The following is an 18,972-nucleotide window of genomic DNA, read 5'->3' as shown; positions in this document are numbered from 1 at the left end:
CGCGCGGCGAGTGGGTCAGGGCGAGGGGCTCCTGCAGCGGCTTTGCTCAGCCAGGAGTGCCCGGGAGCTCTGGGCAGCAGGCCAGGCCTCCTTTCTGGGGCAGCTCAGGCCTGGTGCTGGGGCCCAGCTGCCCTTTAGCCAGGCAGCGGTGGCAGACAGGTATGGGATTGGGAGTGGGGGGTGGTCTCTCTTCTCACCCTGGCGGGGGCATCGAGTAATAAGTACAACAGCAGTGATGATCATGCTGACTGCCTCGTGCCAGGCAGCTCCTGCGTCTGCTGTCACGTTACTCTGAGCTTGGAGGCAGTGCCGCCAAGCACTCCATTTTAGAGAAGAGGCTGCCGCCCTTGTCCAAGGTCGAGGGTTAATGAGTCTGGGGCCTGGCCACGTTGTCTGGCCCAGAGCCTGTGCCCACCTTCCTGTCCTCACTCCAGCCCTCTCGGGGGCTGCTCTTCCTGGACACGGGGCCTGTCGTCGTGGGAAATGAGGCGCTCCAGCCCCTCATTTACTTGTTGCCTGAAGGTCACTTTGTGGAGCGTGGGAGCTGGGGGGCCTGGAGGTCTCAGGAGTTGACCTCTTTCGTGGGACAGAGAGGGGAGGGTGCGTGGCCACATTCACACATTGGGTCAGGAGCAAAGGTGGGCAGCCAGGACTCCCTGCCCATCCAGGAACACCAGTATATAACCCCGGGGCCTTCTGAAATCACCTGATGCTGCCGTGTGACTCCAGGGAGGTTCTCCCCCAGGAGCCGGTGCTGCAGTGAGAGGGGGGAGTGATCTGAGGCCTTGTGTGCTTGGGGCACCTGGAGGATTGGAGCAGCAGGTGGCTGCTTCCCAGCCCTCGAGTGTAGCAGGACCCCAGTGGGAACCCCACAGGTGTTTCACTCTCTTTTCTGTCCTCCCCACCTCCCAGTGTGCGGTACTCCATGGTTGGCACAGCTAGTAATGTCCTCTCTCACAGATGGGGAAACCGAAACCCAAACTGGGGAAAAAACCGGTCACACAGCAACGGAGTGGCAGATCCCTGGAGTCCAGGTCCCACAAGAGACCACCACCATCTTCGCTTTGAGGAACTGCCCCTCCCCAGGGGTGGGCCCGGTGTGGGGGCAGGAGGGTGTGTGCGGCCAGCGGTGCACTCCCTCCGCTCTGACTTAGCTGTGCTGTTGCTGCCCAGGGAGGGCTTGGGGCAGAGCACCCTATTCTCAGGAGATGGTACCGAGGGGGCTCTCAGGTACTGCAGGGAGAACACAGCTGCGGGGTGCTGTGAGGAGGGGCAGGGGTGAGGCTGGAGAGGCTGGAGACTCTGGCACTGAGGCTCTGGAGGAGGGTTCTAGGAGGGGAGGAATGTGACCACATTAGGGATGCTGGCAGCTGCAGGTGGGGACTGGATGGGAAAGTGGGATGGGGTGGGGGCTGAGAAGAGGCCGGCACAGCAGCTGGGATGGTGTGGGGGCGACGTCCAGCCAGCCCTGGACAGTGGGGGCATTCTCGTATTTTTGAGGCAGCCAGGTTGGATGGGACTTGTCTGCAGTTGGTGCAGGACTGCCTGTAGGGAGATCTCTGGATGGGGACCTGGGAAGAGGCCCGGGGGATCCCTCTGGGCCACGTGGAGCCTGAGGGGCCTCTGGGCCATCGGTGAGGAGCTTGGACGGGGGTGGGGGAGCTGAACTGCAGGAGGGGCCAGCCGGGAGGAGACTGGGAGTGAGGGGCGCAGGGAGCAGAGCCGCCCCCGGAGAGCGTGTGAGCTGGGCGCTTGGAGGAGCCCTGGTGCTGGGAGATTGAGCACAGGAGAGGCGTGGGCCTGGGAGGAGCTTCTGAGGCCCGCTGCGCTTCTGGAAGGAGGACAGTCAGTGATCAAAGGTGTCAGGACCGAGGGGACTGTCTGATTTAGTAAGATGGGTCACTCGTGGCCAGGCCCAAAGGCCCCGCCTTCTATTCTTGTGCTGCGCAAACCCAAAGGCCCCCTTGCTGGTGCGGTTTTCCTTCAGCTGTGGTGGAGGGCTGGGGCCAGGTACAGACACACTCGGGCAGCCCTCATCCCTGGAGGTGGATCCAGGGCCAGGTCCGCCCCAGGAGGGACGGCGGAAGAGGCTGGATTGGCTGGCCGTCTGCCCTCCATGCCTCTAGCTGAAGCCAGCGCCGGGAGGGGGCTGCCAGCCCCTGCCTTTTGCTCCCACCATGTTTGAGCTGAGCTTCAATCAGGAGAGAGGTGTTTTGCTTTAGGGAAATCAAAATCAGACTTAACATCCTCCTGGGCTCCTGGGACTGGCTCTCGTGTTCATTCCTGGCAGACAAGGGCTGTGTGGAAGGGAGGAGGAGCTGGAGTAGAGGAGCTGGGGACCTCAGGAGCGCTGCCGGGGTGGAAAGGAGGCTGTGGGCACCGCGGGTGCTTCCTGGCTGTGGGGTACGAGCCTGGAGTCTGTGGGCGTGGGGGTGCGGCGAAGGCTAGGACCCACTCTCTGCTCTGAGCCTGCAGCTGCCCTCCCCTTCTGCAGCTCTGGCTCTCTGGGGGTCAGTGAAGGGGAGTAGAGTGGATGCCCAGCCCCCCTTCTCCCAGGGCCCTGTGCAGGCTCTGACTTCTCCATCCACTCCTCAACAACCTTGACAATGGCTCTGCCTGGTAGGAGTTTATACCCCATCCTACAGGTGAGGACTTGGAGGTTCAGAGGGGTTAAGAAACTTGTTTGGAATCACCCAGCCTTCAAGTGGCCCTGACAGGATGGCACCCCAGAGCTTTCCCCTGTCTGGCCCCATGGAGAGCATGGCCCATTGCCAGTTTTAAATCCTGGTTTTGGTACGAGCCTGGGCCTGCAGGCCTGGAGGCAGAGTGTGATGGAGATAGTTCGTTTTAAAAATTGGCCAAAGCCAGATGAAATTGTGAAGGTCAATGCATGAGAAACATGTTTGAGGATGTGTTCTAAACCCAGCCCAGTGGCTGGATGACGAAGGAGGAATCAGCAGGTGTTTTTCTCTGTCCCCTGTGTGCAGGGTGCTGGGCCAGGCTCTGAGGGTGACGCTAGGATGGGCCAGGAGAAGTGTCCTGGCCTCTGCAGGCTTAGTGTCCAGCTAGGAAAATGAGGGGAAGAAGTGCTTCTATCTCGCACTTGCTGGGTGCTGGACACTGGGCCGAGCACCAGTCCCTCCTCTTCCTGCTAGATGCCTGAGTCCCATTTTACAGATGAGCAAACCAAGGCTCAGAGATGCGGGGTCACTCATCCAAGACCACAGATCAGAGGGAGCCCTGGCCTGAAGTGCTCGCTGGGCTGGCCAAGGCCCTCTCTGGACCACTGTACTTCACCACTGCTCCCCCAAGCCCAGCCTGTGCCCCCTTGGTCAGACTCCTGTTGGCCCTCTGTCGTAGAACCCATGGGAAGACAGACCTCATGTGAAGGGAGCTTCCCAAGGGGCCAAGGCAGGGTCGGGAGGGCCTCCTAGAAGAGGGCCATCCCAGCTGGGCTTTGTTTTTTTTTTTTTTTGAGACAGTCTCTGTCACCCAGGCTGGAGTGCAGTGGTGATCTCAGCTCACTACAACCTCTGCCTCCTGGGTTCCAGCAATTCTCATACTTCAGCCTCCCTGGTAGCTGGGATTATAGGCACGCGCCACCACACCCGGCTAATTTTTGTATTTTTGGTAGAGACAGGGTTTCACCATGTTGGCCAGGCTGGTCTCGAACTCCTGGCCTCGAGTAATCCGCCCACCTTGGCCTCCCAAAGTGTTGGGATTACAGGCATCAGCCACTGTGCTCGGGCCCAGCTAGGCTTTGAAAGATGGATGGGGTTCCCTGGGTGGAACGGGTGAAGTGAGGAAGTGTTCCCGGCAGAGCACAAAGACCTGGAGGCTGGAACGGTCAGAGGAACTCCAGTGGGGTCAGGATGCGGGCCAGGGACCCAGGGAACAAGCTGTGCAAGGACTGCCTGCGTTCCTACCCTGCCCTAAACCCTGAGCCCTGAACCCAGAGCCCGGAGCCCAGACCCACCGAGGGAGGCAGAGGCGGAGGCCCTGTTAATTTCACATGTGGTTGGAGGCTCTGGGAGGAGGGGGAAAATGGGCCGGGCTGGGAACCAGAGCCTGGGAAGGTCACTCTGGCATCTGGGTGGAGGCTGAGGCAAAGGGAAGCTGAACCCCCAAATTGTCCCCCATCTCCCTCCCTCCCAGTGCCTGTCTTGGTGGGAACTGCTGGGGGCACAGGACCTTGGGCAGGACCCCCCAGCCCTCCTGGCATTGTGCAGTGGGGAGGGGAGGCAGGCACAGTGGTTGTGGGGTGAAGAGGACAAACATTTCCCTCAACTTTTTATTTTGAAAAATCAAGAGGAACATTGATGTGGTGGTGCAGGGACGCCTCTGTGTCCTCGAGTCTCCGGCTCTGCTGCATCTGTCCCCTCTCTTTCTACATACGTGAGTGTGTATATTTCTAAACCATGTCACAAGAGGCTGCAGGCGTCTTGACCCTCACCCCTGAATAGCTCAGAGCATATCTCCAAAGCCGGGCGCGGCGTCTCACGCCTGTAACCCCAGCACTTTGGGAGGCTGAGGCGGATGGAACACTTGAGGTCAGGAGTTCGGGACCAACCTGACCAGCATGGTGAGACCCCGTCTCTACCAAAAATACAAAAATTAGCCAGGTGTGGTAGCAGGTGCCTGTAATCTTAGCTACTTGGGAAGCTGAGGCAGGAGAATTGCTTGAACCCTGGAGGCGGAGGTTGCAGTGAGCCCAGATCAACCATTGCACTCTAGCCCCAGCCTGGGTGACAGAGGGAGACTCCTCAAAAAAAAAAAAAAAAAAAAAGAAAAAGAAAAAGGGCATTAGCCTCAGTGCTGTTACCACCCCCACCTCATCCCCATGGCAGCACCTAATTACCAGTCCACAGTGCAGTGGCTTCCCAGCTGGCCCAGTGACAGCCATGATAACAGTTTTTTCCTGCTGATCTGGACCCGATCCAGGCATCTTGAGTTACATTTGGTTGCCTCGTCTGTTTAGCCTCTTTTTTTCTGGAACAATCCTCCGACTTGCTTTGCCTTTCCTGGCCCTGACTTGAAGTGTCCTGGTCAGTGGTCTTGTAGAATGTCCCACAGCCTGGATTTGTCTGATTATGTCCTTGTGGTTAGACTCAGGTTAATTATTTTTGGCGGGAGACCTTCACGGATAACGTGCCCTTCCACTGCATCAAATTAAGGGGTACATGATATTGGGCTATTTCACGATCGAAGGCAGGGCAGGTTTGATCAAGGACAGTGGCTTTTTTTTGAATTTGTTATATTTTTTATTGTGTATTAGAAAAGGTATGACCAGCACAGTCACTGGTAACTTTATGGATATTATTGCTTAGGCTGAAGCTAGATTAAGCAGGTAAGTAAAAGCAAATTGAGATGATTTCAAGAAAAATCCTGAGTGAATCACTGGACACTGGACAGAGAAAGATCTCGAAGGTGATCTTGGAAGAGTTGAGCTTCTGGGAACCCAGACACAATGGTTGAGAACACAGGCCTTGGTGATGGGCAAACCCAGGCTGAGGATGGGCACGTTCCTCTGGTCACCTCCCCCCCACCCCCGGCTCAGCTTCCTCTCCAGGTTGGGGTGGTAGCTGCTCAGCAGCGGGCTGGGGTTTGGACAAATGACAGCCTGACCTGTGCTAGAGCTCCCTGGCTGGCGGGAGGGCTGAGGGCAGGTGGCCAGGACCCCAGAGATGTGGGTCCTGCCTGCTGTCCTTCAAGACCCTCCGTGGCTGGGCGTGGTGGCTCACGCCTGTAATCTCAGCACTTTGGGAGGCCAAGGCAGACGTATCACTTGAGATCAGGAGCTTGAGACCAGCCTGGCCAACATGTGAAACCCTGTCTCTACTAAAAATACAAAAATTAGCTGGCCGTGGTGGTGTGTGCCTGTAGTTCCAGCTACTTGGGAGGCTGAGGCACACGAGGATCACTTGAACCCGGGAGGTGGAGGTTGCAGTGAGCCAAGATAGTGCCACTGCACTCCAGCCTGGGTGACAGAGCAAGACTTTGTCTCCAGAAAAAAAAAAAAAAAAAAAAAGGCCCTCCAAGGCCCCAGGCAGTGAAGCAGTTAGGATTGCTGGGCCCTGGCTGGGTGCCAGGGGATACCTGCCAGCCTCAACTGTTTCCTAAAGGTCAATTCGCTGCTTAAAGCATGGGCAGGACTTATCTCCCCCACCCTAGCTCCGGTTCCCTGGGGCTCGGCTGCCTGCTGATCACCCAGGGTTCTGTGGGGGGACCTTTCCAATGGGGGGAGCCCTAGTCATATGCCCTTCTCCCACCTCCCTGCCGCATCCTGGGAGTGTAGTTGGGGGTGAGGAAGGATGCGGAGGCTGAGGCAGAGCCCTGGGGGAAGGCTGCTGGGAGACGTGGGTGGGGGGTGTCAAGGGAGAGTGGGACTTCTGAGCTGGGGGTCCAGGGAAGCCTCGCTCTGGCACTGTGAGGCCCGCCTGAGACAGTGGCCATGCCACCCAGCTCCTGCTGTTTGTGTCGAATGCTGCCACCCCTTGCCAAGGTCATACAAGGTCATGCAGACTCAAGGAGTTGTACCCAATTGGGCCTCCATCCTGATCTCTAGGGGCACCGTCCCAGCTCTGCTGTTTCCTGGCAAAGAGACCTCAGGTGATCTCAGACAAATAAGCAGACCCGTTGGAACTTCAATTCCTCATTGGGAAAACGGGGTCACACCTCCCTGTGGGGTTTCTGTGAAGCTGAGGAGCGGCAAGCACTTCAATTTTCCCAACAATCCCATTTCACAGATGAGAAAACTGAGGCTCAGTCAGGGGAAGCAATTTGCCCAAGGACACACAGTGCCCTGTGGGGCCGGATTTGAACCCAGGCGGTCTGTTCTGGCTTTAGCACCTGTGGCCCTGAGCTCCTGGCGGTACTGTGATGGGTCGCCTGTGTCTCCAGGTTTGGGCTTTCAGCATCCGCCCCACAGCCCCAGCTGCCATCACAGCGGGTGTGGGGGGCAGGCCCAGGCAGCCAGCCTGGATCAGACCAAGGACACCTTCCCTTTCCACCCCCATGCCGAATCCTGAACCCGTTCCTGCCCCATACCCTTTGCCAAAACTTTATTTCAGAAGATTTCTTTCTTTGACTCCAGGCCCGGTGTTTCTGGGTAACCGGCATCTCCCGCTGTTGCCTTCTCTCTCTCTCTTTCTCTTTTTTTTTTTTTGAGACACAGCCTCGCTCTGTCACCCAGGCTGGAGTGCAATGGCGTGATCTTGGCTCACTGCAACCTCTGCCTCCCGGGTTCAAGCGATTTTCCTGCCTCAGCCTCTAGAGTAGCTGGGACTACAGGAGCGTGCCACCATGCCTGGCTAATTTTTTGTATTTTTAGTAGAGATGGGGTTTCACCGCTTTAACCAGGATGGTCTCGATCTCCTGACCTTGTGATCTGCCTGCCTCGGCCTCCCAAAGTGCTGGGATTACAGGCGTGAGCCACCGTGCCTGACCTGCCTCCTCTCTTTTTATCTGAGGCCTGCTTGCAGACAGGTCTCTTCCTCCATCTCTGATTTGGGCTTGTGGGAGGAGAGTGCTGACCAGCACGGGGATGGAGGCATCTAGCCTGCCCAGGAATCTGGCTGCCTGGTTCTGAGCCACAGACCTAAGGTCAGACCCTTGCCTTGCCACTTCCTGATCTCTTTGTGCCTCAGTTTCCACATTTGGAGCTGGGGCAGAGTCGTGCCATCCTCCCTCCATGCTGTCATAAGAGCCGTTGAGCTAAAGCACAGAGGCCCGCCTTGGGCGCAGATTCGGGCTTGCGGCAGGCTCTTGGTATTTGGCAGCTGTTGCGAGCTTGCTTTGAGTGGTTTTTGAAAAGTGGCTTCCTCAAGTCTGGTCAGGCACAAACAATTCAGAGACACCTCTTTGGGCTTCCTTCCCACTTCCCTGGGAATAGATTCTAGTTCCTTTACTCATCTGACCTCCACCTGACACCCCTTTCCTGTCTGTTCATGTGTTCATTCATTCATTCATTCATTCATTCATTCATTCCACAAACCAGTATTGAGCACATTTGAGGGCCCTACGCCGTACCCTTTGCCAAAACTTTCTCTTGGAAAATTCCATTCTTTGACGCCAGGCCTGGCCTTTCCAGGTGTCTGACATCCCCGGGGATCCAGTAGCTTCCATGCCTTTATGAGTGAGTCCCCACAACAGGTCTGTGTGGCAGGTGCTGATAATATGATGCCCACTTTATGGATGAGGCGCCCAAGGCAGGGAGTGCAGGAGGAGCCGTCCCGCGCTCACACAGGCAGGGAGCGAGGGTGGCCTTGGTGGTGGTTTGATGTTCTTGTTCGGTGACTTTAGAGAGAACATTGATTTGGTTCCAACTTGAAACGATTCTGTACTTTTCAGAAAAAGCATTTTTGTTTGTTTCATGGCTCAGTAAAGAATGGGTATGTGGGCTTGGCTCCAGGCTCAGCTGCTCTCTGTAGCCTCTTTCAGCTTTTGCTTCATGGCTCTGTTCATGTCTTGCCAGTGAAAGAGCCCGGGCTGACCACGGAGAGGGGCTGCAGGGACAGGCTGACAGGGAGGGTGGTCCACCCTTCTGCTGAGAGCTGCCTCTTTTCAGCCTAGCTCCCCCCTCCCCCCACATAGGCGGGGCAGCCGAGTGCCTGGGGAAGCCAGGGCCTTCCCTGACATCCCGTCCCCAGGGATTGAGAGATGGCAACGAGTAAGTCTTAGATGTTGGCCTGGGAGCAAGGGCTGTGGGAGAAGCAAACCCTTGAGTGCCACAGGGCATTCCTGGGGGCTCTCCCAGCAGCGGCAGTGGCAGGTAGCACGTGGGCACCGGGAAGGGGTGGGGCCAGTGTCCCCTGCTGGGGTGGTGGGTGCAGAGCCCCTGGCTAGGACTGCTCACCAAGGGAGCATTTTCTCATCCAGAGCAGGCCAGTGCCCGGGGACATAGCCGTGGGGAGGGGAGGGCTGGAGGGGAGGCCCCCCAGCGAATGTCTGCCCATCTCCCAGGACACCTTCCCTGAGCTAAAAGCCTACTTTTCTGCTTTCTCTTGCAGTTACCGAGAAGGAGGTCCAGCAGTGGTGAGTAGCTGCTTTTTCTCAAACCGTGGAGGGGCTGCGGCTGTGGGCTTTGTGGGCTGTGGGCTGATGGGGACAGCAGTCCAGCTGCCCAGGACGGGGGCATGTGGAGGGGCCCCTGAGCATGGGGTCCAGACAGCCTTTGTTCAGTGGCCCTTGTCCTTGCGGGACTGATGTGGTTTCAGTGGAACTGGGTTGGGGGTGGTGCTGGGGTGTTTGTTGGTGGTCCTTGCTTTGAGTTGCATCTTTAGGGACCACCAAGGCCTGAAGGGTTGATTCCAGGCCCTGCTCACCAAAGAGAAGGGTATGGATAAGAAAGTCCTTCTATGACCTTGAGAGGTCCTTTCCCCTCGCTGGGGCTCCGTCGCCCCTTCTATAGAATGATCGATTCGATTGGATCAGGGATGGCAAATGGGTTTGCTCTTGGATGCCAGCTCTAATCAATCTGTCGTAGCTGCCTGGAGGGCCGTGATAAGGATTCCGAGGCCGTACGTCATGGAGCAAATGGAAAAGCGGCAGTGAGGGATAAGTGGGGCCTGTAATGGATGAGCAGTGCCAGGGCTGGGCCTGGGGGAGGAGGGCGGTGTATTGTCCGTCTTTGTGGAATGTGGAGCAGACAGGAGGCTCACCATGTAAGGTGGCTGAGCTGCAGGGGTGGCACGTAGGGACATGAGGCAATGAGCTTGGAGACTTTCCAGTCAAGTCTGGCAGGGCCAGGCACCCCCCAGGAGCCTCCAGGGCCACTCCCTACACCTCCCTGCCTCAAGTCCAAGCTGCAGATGGGGCAGGGCTATGCTGGCCCGCCTGGCTCTGCTGAGCCCTTGCTGGGAGGTGCCCCATTCTGGGATTGAGTTTCCGTCCTCACTTTCCACTTCTGCACTTCCCCAGGTGAGTGCCCTAGAAACACCCTCCTTCTAGGTCTTCACCCATGTGGCTCTGCTTCCTGGAATGCCCGCCTTCCTTCCTGGGCCATCTGAACTCTGCCCCTCCCAAGGCTCAGCCCAAGTCGCCTCCGCCATGAAGCCTCCCTAGATTCCCCATCCGTAAATGTTCTCCCTGCCTTCGCACACGCCAGCCAGAGGGGTCTTTGCTGAACAAAAACCTGACCATGCCAGGTGTCTGCCACCCCCCCCAGACCTCAGGGTGAAGTCCTCACCCTTGACATGGTTATGTGCTTACGAGGCCTGGTTCAGTCTGGCCCTGTTGACCCCTGCAGTCTGGTGTCCTCTGCCTGTTGGCCTTTGCCCTTTACCCTCTGGCCAGCCTGAACTGCTGTTTGTTCCTTGAACTCACCTTTGTCTCGGGGGCTTCCTGATGTTTGCCCAGGCTGCTCCCGCTGCCTGCTGGGCTGTTACCTCCTCGCCCCTTCCCCCCGCCCACTGAAACCCCCCAGGCCTCTGTCGGGTTTCCCACTGCCCTGTGCCTCCCTGGGACAGCCGATGACTTACTGGGCAGCAGGTAAGCATTTTGCCCCTCTCTGCATCCTGTCGGCGCTCTGAGGGCTGGCTAGCTTGGCCTTGTCCATGTTGTGTCCCTAGGGCCTGGCCACGGTGGGTGCTTGGCCCCCAACAGGCATCGCCCTTGGTGCTTCAAATCCATGTTTTTTTTTTTTTTTTTTTTGAGTTGGAGTCTCTCGCTCTGCCACCCAGGCTAGAGTGCAGTGGCATGATCTCAGCTCACTGCAACCTCCGCCTCCCAGAGTCAAGCGATTCTCTTGTCTCTGCCTCCCGAGTAGCTGGGACTACAGGTGTGTGCCACCATGCCCCGCTAATTTTTATATTTTTAGTAGAGACGGGGTTTCACCATCTTGGCCAGGCTGGTCTCGAGCTCCTGACCTCAAGTGATCCACCCACCTCAGCCTCCCAAAGTGCTGGGATTACAGGAGTGAGCCACTGCACGTGGCCTGCCATTGACTTCTGGGAGCAGTACTAGGGGTTAACAGAGCTCATCATTCCACATGGCAGATGAGGAAACTGAGGTTCAGAGAAAGTCCAGTTGGGAGGTGGCAGGGTTGGGATGAACCATAGGCATCGAGACTCCAGAAGCTGAGCTCTTGCCTCCAGGGTAAATTGTGTGTGTGTGTGTGTGTGTGTGTGTGTGTATATACACATACATATATGTGTGTGTGTGTGTGTGTGTCTGTATATATATATTTTTTTTCTTGAGACAGAGTCTCTCTGCTCTGTTGCTCAGGACAGTGGTGCCATCTCAGCTCAATTACAGTGATTCCCCTGCCTCAGCCTCTCAAGTAGCTGGAACTACAGACATCCACCTGACACCTGGCTAATTTTTCTATTTGTAGAGACGGGGTTTTGCCATGTTGGCCAGGCTGGTCTTGAACTCCTGGGCTCAAGCCTTAGCCTCCCAAAATGCTGGGATTACAGGTGTAAGCCACCGTGCCCAGCCTCCAGTGTGAATATGTGAATGAGGGATGAATGAGTGGGCAGCAAGGAGTCTTCGGGGGACCATGAGAAAGCTCAGCATCTCCCAAGGAGGGCCAGGGCAGGGGAGGGCAGTGGCTAGAGTTGCTGGGTGGCCAGTAAGGGACAGACGTGAGCAGCTGTCCCCCCACGCCCATTGCCCTGGCCCCGATTGTGGCTGCTCATGACCAAGGCACCTCCCCAGGGGTCTCAGGGGACTGGGGGCTAAGGAGGGGACACCAGGAGCTGTCTGCCTGGGCCTCTTCCAGGGCAGGGAAGAGGACGAGGTTTGTGTTTGAGAGATGGGGATGCTTCCCAAGCACCGCTGTGAGCCAGCCAGGCTCTCAGACACAGCCTCGTTCAGTTCATTCTCACAATGACCCAGAGGAGACGACCCCATCATGGCACCTCAGCATATCATAGATGAAGACACTGAGACCTGCCTGAGTTCCCCTGGCGTCCTCCCCTTCCCACACCTGGGCCTTCTCCTGGAGCCGCAGACGGCAGAGTGGCTGGGATCTTGGGCTCCAGAACTGGGCAGGCTGAATCCTTTTAATTTTTATTAAAAAAATTTTTTTTGTTTAATTTTTTTGAGACAGAGTCTCGCCCTGTTGCCCAGGCCAGAGTGCAGTGGCGCAATCTCAGCTCACTGCAACCTCTGCCTCCCGGGTTCATGCGAATCTCCTGCCTCAGCCTCCCAAGTAGCTGGGATTACAGGTGCACACCACCATGCCTGGCTAATATTTTTGTATTTTTTTTTAGGACAGACGGGGTTTCACCATGTTGGCCAGGCTGGTCTTGAACTCCTGAGCTCAAGTGATCTGCCCTCCTCGGCCTCCCAAAATGCTGGGATTACATATATTTAAATTATTATTAATATTATTTTTTCAGAGACAGGGTGTTGCCCTGTCGCCCAGGCTGGAGTGTGGTGGTACTACCAAAGCTCACTGCAGCCTTGACCTCCTGGGCTCAAGTGATCCTCCTGACTCAGCCTCCTGATTAGCTGGGACTACAGGCATTTACCACCATGGCTGGCTAGTTATTTAAAAAATTTTACTGTAGAGCTGGGGCCTCACTATATTGCCCAAGCTTGACCTTCTGGCCTCAAGCAATCCTCCTGACTCAGCCTCCCGAGTAGCTGAGACGGCAGGTGCGAGCCACTGCGCCCGGCTCTGGGCTTGAATCCTGACTTGCCCACTTCCTGGCTGAGTGACCTTGGACAAATGACTAGACTTTTTAGGACCTCAGTTTCCCCATCTGGAAAAGGAGGGTGATAATAGTAAAACTTTCTAGGAGTAGTGTGAAGAATAAATGTGCTAATTCACATAAGACGTTTGGAACAGAGTCTAGGAAACATTCTCTCTGCTGGTGTCAGTAACCGTAGTAATCATGGTCCTGACATCATCTGTGGAACCCAAAGAACAGCCCTGAGATTGAGGACTTTCTCCGCATTAGGCAGATGAGGAAACTGAGGCCCAGGGGGGCGAGTGACTTTTGTTTACTCATCAAGCAGCAATAGAGCGTGCTCCCTGTGCCAGGCACCGTCCCACACCCTGGGGAGACACCGAGAACTGGACAAAACCCCAGGCCCCGACATACACATGAGTACAAAGCGGGGTCACTGTGGGCTGAGAAATGTCCTGTGGGGAAACGAAGATGAGAGCATGGCAAGGTGGGGGCCTCGTTAGGAGGGAGAGGTCAGGTGAGGCTGCTCTGGAATTCTGACATTTGAGCTGCAACCTAGAAAATAAGGACTCGGTGGTGGAACTTGGGTCATATCCACCCAGGCGTAGAAAACAGCAAGGACAAGGGCTGGGATGGGGACACGAGCCTGGCGAATTAAAGGACCAGCAGGGAGCCAAGGAGGCTGGCCTGAGGGGGCGGTGTGGAGGCTCCCGCAGCAAAACAGGGACCCTCAGCTGTGTGAGGCCCGGTCCTCACTGTGGGGGCACTTCCCCTAAAGAGCTTATAAAGAAAAAAGCAACCTGCTTTAGGGATGCACCTATAGTCCCAGCTACTCAGGAGGCTGAGGTGGGAGGATGGCTTGAGCCCAGGAGGTCGAGGCTGCAGTGAGCTATGATTGCCCTGCTGCAGGCAATACAGTGAGACCTTGTCTCTTAGAAAAAAAAAAAAAAAGAAAGCCTGGGCACGGTGGCACACACGTGTAATCCCAGCAATTTGGGAGGCCAAGGCAGAGAATCATTTGAGCCCAGGAGTTTGAGACCAGCCTGGGCACACAAGGTGATCTCGTCTCTACAAAGGAAAAAAAAAAAAAGCTGGACATGGTGACACATGCCTATGGTCCCAGCTACTTGGCTGAGATGGGAAGATCGCTTGGGCCCCAGAGGTCAAGGCTGCAGTGAGCTATGATTGTGCCACTGTACTCCAGCTTAGGTGACAGAGTGAGACCCTGTCTTAAAAAAAAAAAAAGATAAGAAAATAGGTGGTCTTTTCTCTGCCTTCTGGCAGAGAAAAGTTCTGTGTGTCTCAAGTAAATATCCTGTGGTTCATTTTGGCAGTACCTTGAAGGCTAGGAGATGGTTGAACCAATGCCTTTCTCTGGCTCTCCTAGGTCAGCCCACTACCCACTTCACTGTTGTATTCTACAATGGTCCCATCCCCTCAGGGCGACGCTAGACCAGGGATGGTTAGACAGTGACACTCTGCCCTCCTGTGCCCATGGCAGACATCAGTAATGGATCACAGAGTATGTTGCTCTGTGCTCTGGGAGCCAGGGGAACTGCTGTTACCATACAAAATAAACCAGTTTGCTATTCCTTGATTGTCTTAAACTTCACTGGTTAACCACGAGCCTGCCTACTCACGGGCTGGATTCGCCAGGCCCACTGTCCCCTCTCTCCTTTGCACAGAAGGCAAATGAGGTGAGCACCTGCATCCCAAACACCCTGGCCCATTTTCAGAGGGCCCTTTCTCACCGTGGCCTCCCGCTGGCACCCATTCTTGTTCTTTTTCTTTTCTTTCTTTTTTTTTTTTCTGAGATGGAGTCTCACTCGGTCGCCCAGGCTAGAGTGCAGTGGCACGATCTCAGCTCACTGCAATCTCTACCTCCTGGGTTCAAGTGATTCTCTTGCCTCAGCTTCTCGAGTAGTTGGGATTACAGGCCCCTGCCACCATGCCCAGCTAATTTTTGTATTTTTAGTAGAGGTGGTGGTTTCACCATGTTGGCCAGGCTGGTCTCGAACTCCTGACCTCAGATGATCCGCCCACCTCAGCCTCCCAAAGTGCTGGGATTACATGTGTGAGCCACCGCGCCCGGCCCCGTTCTTGTTCTGAACAACTCTCAGGACACCCGACAGCCAGAGACTCCACCCGTGCCTACCTCTCTCTTGGGAAAATGCAGGATTCCTGAGCCCAGGCTTTCAGGGCAACAGGCAGTGTAGGGTCCAGCCATCCGGGGTGGGAGCGGCAGTAGGAGGGAGGGACAGTCAGGGAGCAGCGGGCCACAGTGGACATGGTTTTCCTCTCCCACCTGAGAAGCGCCAGGTCAGCTTCAGCCGAGGAAGTGGCTTCGACAGCCTCCTGTCTCTCTTTGTTCATCACGTGTGTGGGGCTCCCCTTGTCTCTGCACACATGTTACTAGCCCTCTTGTTCCCTTGCCTCATGTCCAGCTCCTCAGCCCAGCCAGCCTGCCTCCCCCAGACAGCAGATCCTGAATCTGATCCCAGCCCCTGGCCACACGGGTCCGAGCCCCTGGTCTGCAGTGGTGCCACAGCCTCGGCCTCACTGGGCTGCTGCCTGCCTATGCTGGCTCTGCTGTTCTTGGCCCCATACAGCCTCTGCTAGAGCTTTGGAAAATGGGACAGCCCCTCTGTGACTTCCCGCTGCACTTAGAATAAAGCCCTAGCACCTTGCCTGGCCCACAGGGCTCCCTGAGGTCTCTGACCTCAACTTTTCCCCTGGGTCACCGTGCACTGGCCACACTTGCTGTCCCTCACCTGTGCCGAGCTCATCCCACCTCAGAGCCTCTGCCCCTGCTGTTCCTTTTGCTAAGGAGACTGTGGCCTCCAGTCTCGGCATGGCTCGTTCTGTCTCGATAGTCAAACCTTCACCCCAGTCAGCTGCTCAGAGAGGAGGTCCCTGTCTGTCCTGTACAATCTAGGGTCATCTGGGTTTGTGCTGACATATAGCAGCTGCCATACAGGGTCTTAAGTGATTCTGTGATTTGTCCTGGGGCGCAAAGTCAGTAGAAGCAGAGCCTGGACTAGAACTCGGGCTCCAGTGCCGGTCAGGTCCCAAGTCCCCAGGAGAGCACAGGCCAGGGCACGGCAATAGGAGGCCCGGGCCAGGCCAACTGGGCATGCTCACCCTGCACCAGGCTCCGCACTGGGCATCCCACGGTGCCAGCTCCTTGGTGCCTCCCAGCTCTGAGCTGCTGGTGCCGTTGTCTGTATTTGGCAGAGGGAGGAAGCTGGAGGCTTTGAGAGGTAGAGCCGGCATTGGTGTCCACAGCTAGCTTCCGGGTCTGCAGCCAGCCCGGTATCCCCTGCTTCCCCATCCCTTGTTCTTTTATCTTAGTTCCTGCTCACTTGAGCCCAATTCACCATCGTGGAAGATCAGGAACCACAATGAGGGCTGCTTAAGAAATGGCAGATCCCAGGCCTCTAAAGGTGACTGTGAGCTCTGTAATCACCTGGAAAGTGATGAGGGCGTTATCCTGAGTGGAGACAGCAGGGTACACACCGTCATCGGGCACCAGTCCATGATGGAAAAAATGTAGGCAGAGAAGAAAGATGGGATGGATGCAGGCTGAGGCTGGTCGTGGGTGTGTGAGGTGGGGGTGGGGGGGCGGGTGTCCTCTGGTGGATTATGTGTCCTATTTTCCAACTTTTCTGCAACTATTTTTTTTTTTGAGACAGTCTCGCTTGGTTGCCCAGGCTGGAGTGCAGTGGTACAGTCTTGGCTCACTGCAACTCTGCCTCCTGGGTTCAAACGATTCTCCTGCCTCAGCCTCCCGAGTAGCTGGGATTACAGGCACCCACCACCACGCCTGGCTAATTTTTGTATTTTTAATAGAGACGGGGGTTTCACATTGGCCAGGCTGGTCTCAAACTCCTGACCTCAGGAAATGCCCGCCTCGGCCTCCCAAAGTGCTGGGATTATGGGCATGAGCCACTGCGCCTGACTCTACAATGGCTTTTATTACTTTTATAATAACCAAATATCCTAGCAATATGATAGCAAAAGTAGTGGGTGGAAGCCGGAGGAATGCTGTCCTCGCATCGACACAGCCAGCTGTTGATTCTGGGCCGCGCCATGCAGAGTGGGCGCGGAGACAGCCTCTCAGCAACACACTGGGGGCTTTCCTGTGGGCAGGCACAGTGCTGATGAAACGGTGCCGTGCGGAGAATACGAGGAGCGGCCCCATTTTACAGATGAAGAGACTGAGGCTCAGAAGGGTGGAGACCCTTGCCCAGGTCACACAGCTCTGTGTGTGTGTGTGGAGTCTGGGTCCAGCTCGCTCTGCCTCCGTGGTCCTGAATATTGGGGCTCAGACCCGCCGGCTTCTTGCTTTCTTGCTCTGGGAAACCTGTAAAACTGGAGGCTACTGGGGGGAAGGGAAAGGAAGAGGAACCATCTCATGGCTGTTTGGGACCCTCCTCCAGGTCTCCAGGGAGTGTGGGGAGGGGCATGCCACTGGAGAGAGTTGTTTGAAGAGATAATGGGAGAATAATTTGCCGAGGCTGCCGCTGCGCCCATCCCTGCTGCTCCTGGCTGATTGCAGCTTGGGGTAATGCTTTATGATTTATCCGTCTAGCAATCTCTGTCCCACCTTTTGCACTGCAGAGAGCAGCTGCCGCAGTATCATCAGCATGGCAGGAAATGCAGGGCTGGCCTCCCAGCAGGATCCCAGAGGACATGAGTCTGCAGGAACTGAGAGTGGCAAATTCGGGGGAAGTCCTAGAGGACCGGGGCTTTTGGGAGACTGAGGCCTGGCAGTGCGGGGGCTTGCTCAGGCCCTCAGAGAACTAGAGGCCAAAGTGGAGTTGGACCCGTGTGTCCTGGGAGCATTCAATCATTGATTCATTTGTTCACCGATTCATTCAGTACATCTTTACTGAGCACCTACTCTATGCCAGGCCAGTGCCGGTTGCGGGCGGGCATCAGGGACTGAGGGGGGCGAGGTGCTTGGAGTCTCCTGGTGGACGAGGGCATTCACCCAGCCTGGCGCCGTGTTGGGGAAGAGAAGGTGGGAGGTGTGGGAGGAGACCCAGCGCTGGAGTGGGAACTGTTTTGCAAGTGGCAGTCAGCTTTCAGGATTTTTATGAAATGAGATTTCTTTTCTCCCCTGCCCTTTTAAAGAAGCGTAAGAACGCCGTTGTTGAATCTAGGATTTTCTTTTCTCATCTCTACCCTGTCTCGTGGAGCTGGTTCCCAAACACAGTCAACCATATCAGAAACTTCGGCTTCCCGTGGCTGGGGATCGCAGGCCCCGTTCTTCACAGCCTGGGCCTGCCTCTGAGGCCTGGCACCATGGCTCTTCTCTAATCCCCAAAGGGGTCTCTGGACCCCAAAGAGTTAAGACCCTGTTCACGAACAAGGTTGTGTGAGGTGTGGCCTCTGTATAAAAATCTCGGGCTGAGTTACTGGGTGGGGAGGGGCAGTGAGGGGTCTTGGTACGTCCCTGCCCATGTACTAGGAGATTGGGTATTAGGAAGGACTTCCCGGCCGGGCGCGGTGGCTCACACCTGTAATCCCAGCATTTTGAGAGGTTGAGGCGGCCAGATCATGAGGTCAGGAGTTCAAGACCAGTCTGGCCAACATGGTGAAACCCTGTCTCTACTAAAAATACAAAACTTAGCTGGGCATGGTGGCACGCACCTGTAGTCCCAGCTACTCGGGAGGCTGAGGCAGGAGAATTGCTTGAACCTGGGAGGCGGAAGTTGCAGTGAGCGTAGATCGTGCCCCTGTACTCCAGCCTGGGTGACAGAGCGAGACTCAGTCTTAGAAGAAAAAAAAAAAAAAGAAAGAAAGGGAAGGACTTCCCATGGGGCCAGCGTGGGGACTCGGGAGGGTATTGTGGAACCTTCCTCTTGGGACAGCTGGTGGGATGAGGTAACGGGGGTTGGGCTGTCCCTGGCCACTGGCTCTGGTGTTTGCGGAGGTCGTAGATCAGGGCTTGGGGCACGGCCAGTGCTCAGGACGTCCTGTGGTGTTAACAATCTCAGCTCATTTGTCCAGGCCCACTCAGGGGTCTGAAAGGAGGGTGTAAGCTTGGCTCTCACCTCACAGATGAGGAAACCGAGACTCTGAGGGGAATCGTCACCTGCCCCAGGTCACACACAGGTCAAGAGTGGGGCAGGATCAAGCCAGGACTGAAGCTTGAGCCCTTCTTTTTCAGTTTCTTAAACTTAAAAAGAAAAAAAATTCAACACCTTTTTTTTTCTTTTCTTTTCTTTTCTTTTTTTTTTTTTTTTTGAGACAGGGTCTGGCTTTGTTGCCCAGGCTGGAGTGTAATGGTGTGATCATAGCTCACTGCAACCTCAAACTTTTGGGCTCAAGG

The 18,972-nt window shown here is 55.9% G+C and overlaps 1 protein-coding gene across 3 annotated transcripts in view; it reads left to right on the top strand.

Moving 5' to 3' along the window:
• The window catches only part of NCS1 (neuronal calcium sensor 1), a 64,807-nt gene that overhangs the window by 19,699 nt on the left and 26,136 nt on the right, over positions 1-18,972 (top strand). For 2 of the 3 annotated variants that reach the window (XM_024345919.3, XM_024345920.3), the window contains exon 2: positions 9,009-9,033. In XM_024345919.3, coding sequence (XP_024201687.1) covers positions 9,009-9,033 — 25 coding nt within the window. Of the gene's footprint in view, positions 1-8,456; positions 8,669-9,008; positions 9,034-18,972 lie in introns of those variants that run through there. The other variant, XM_016961861.4, reaches the window with a different exon arrangement.

Source organism: Pan troglodytes, chromosome 11 (genome assembly GCF_028858775.2).
Source record: "Pan troglodytes isolate AG18354 chromosome 11, NHGRI_mPanTro3-v2.0_pri, whole genome shotgun sequence".
Classification (NCBI taxonomy): domain Eukaryota; kingdom Metazoa; phylum Chordata; class Mammalia; order Primates; family Hominidae; genus Pan; species Pan troglodytes.
Note: the sequence above shows the minus strand (reverse complement) of the source record. Positions and strands in the feature narration are given on the sequence as shown.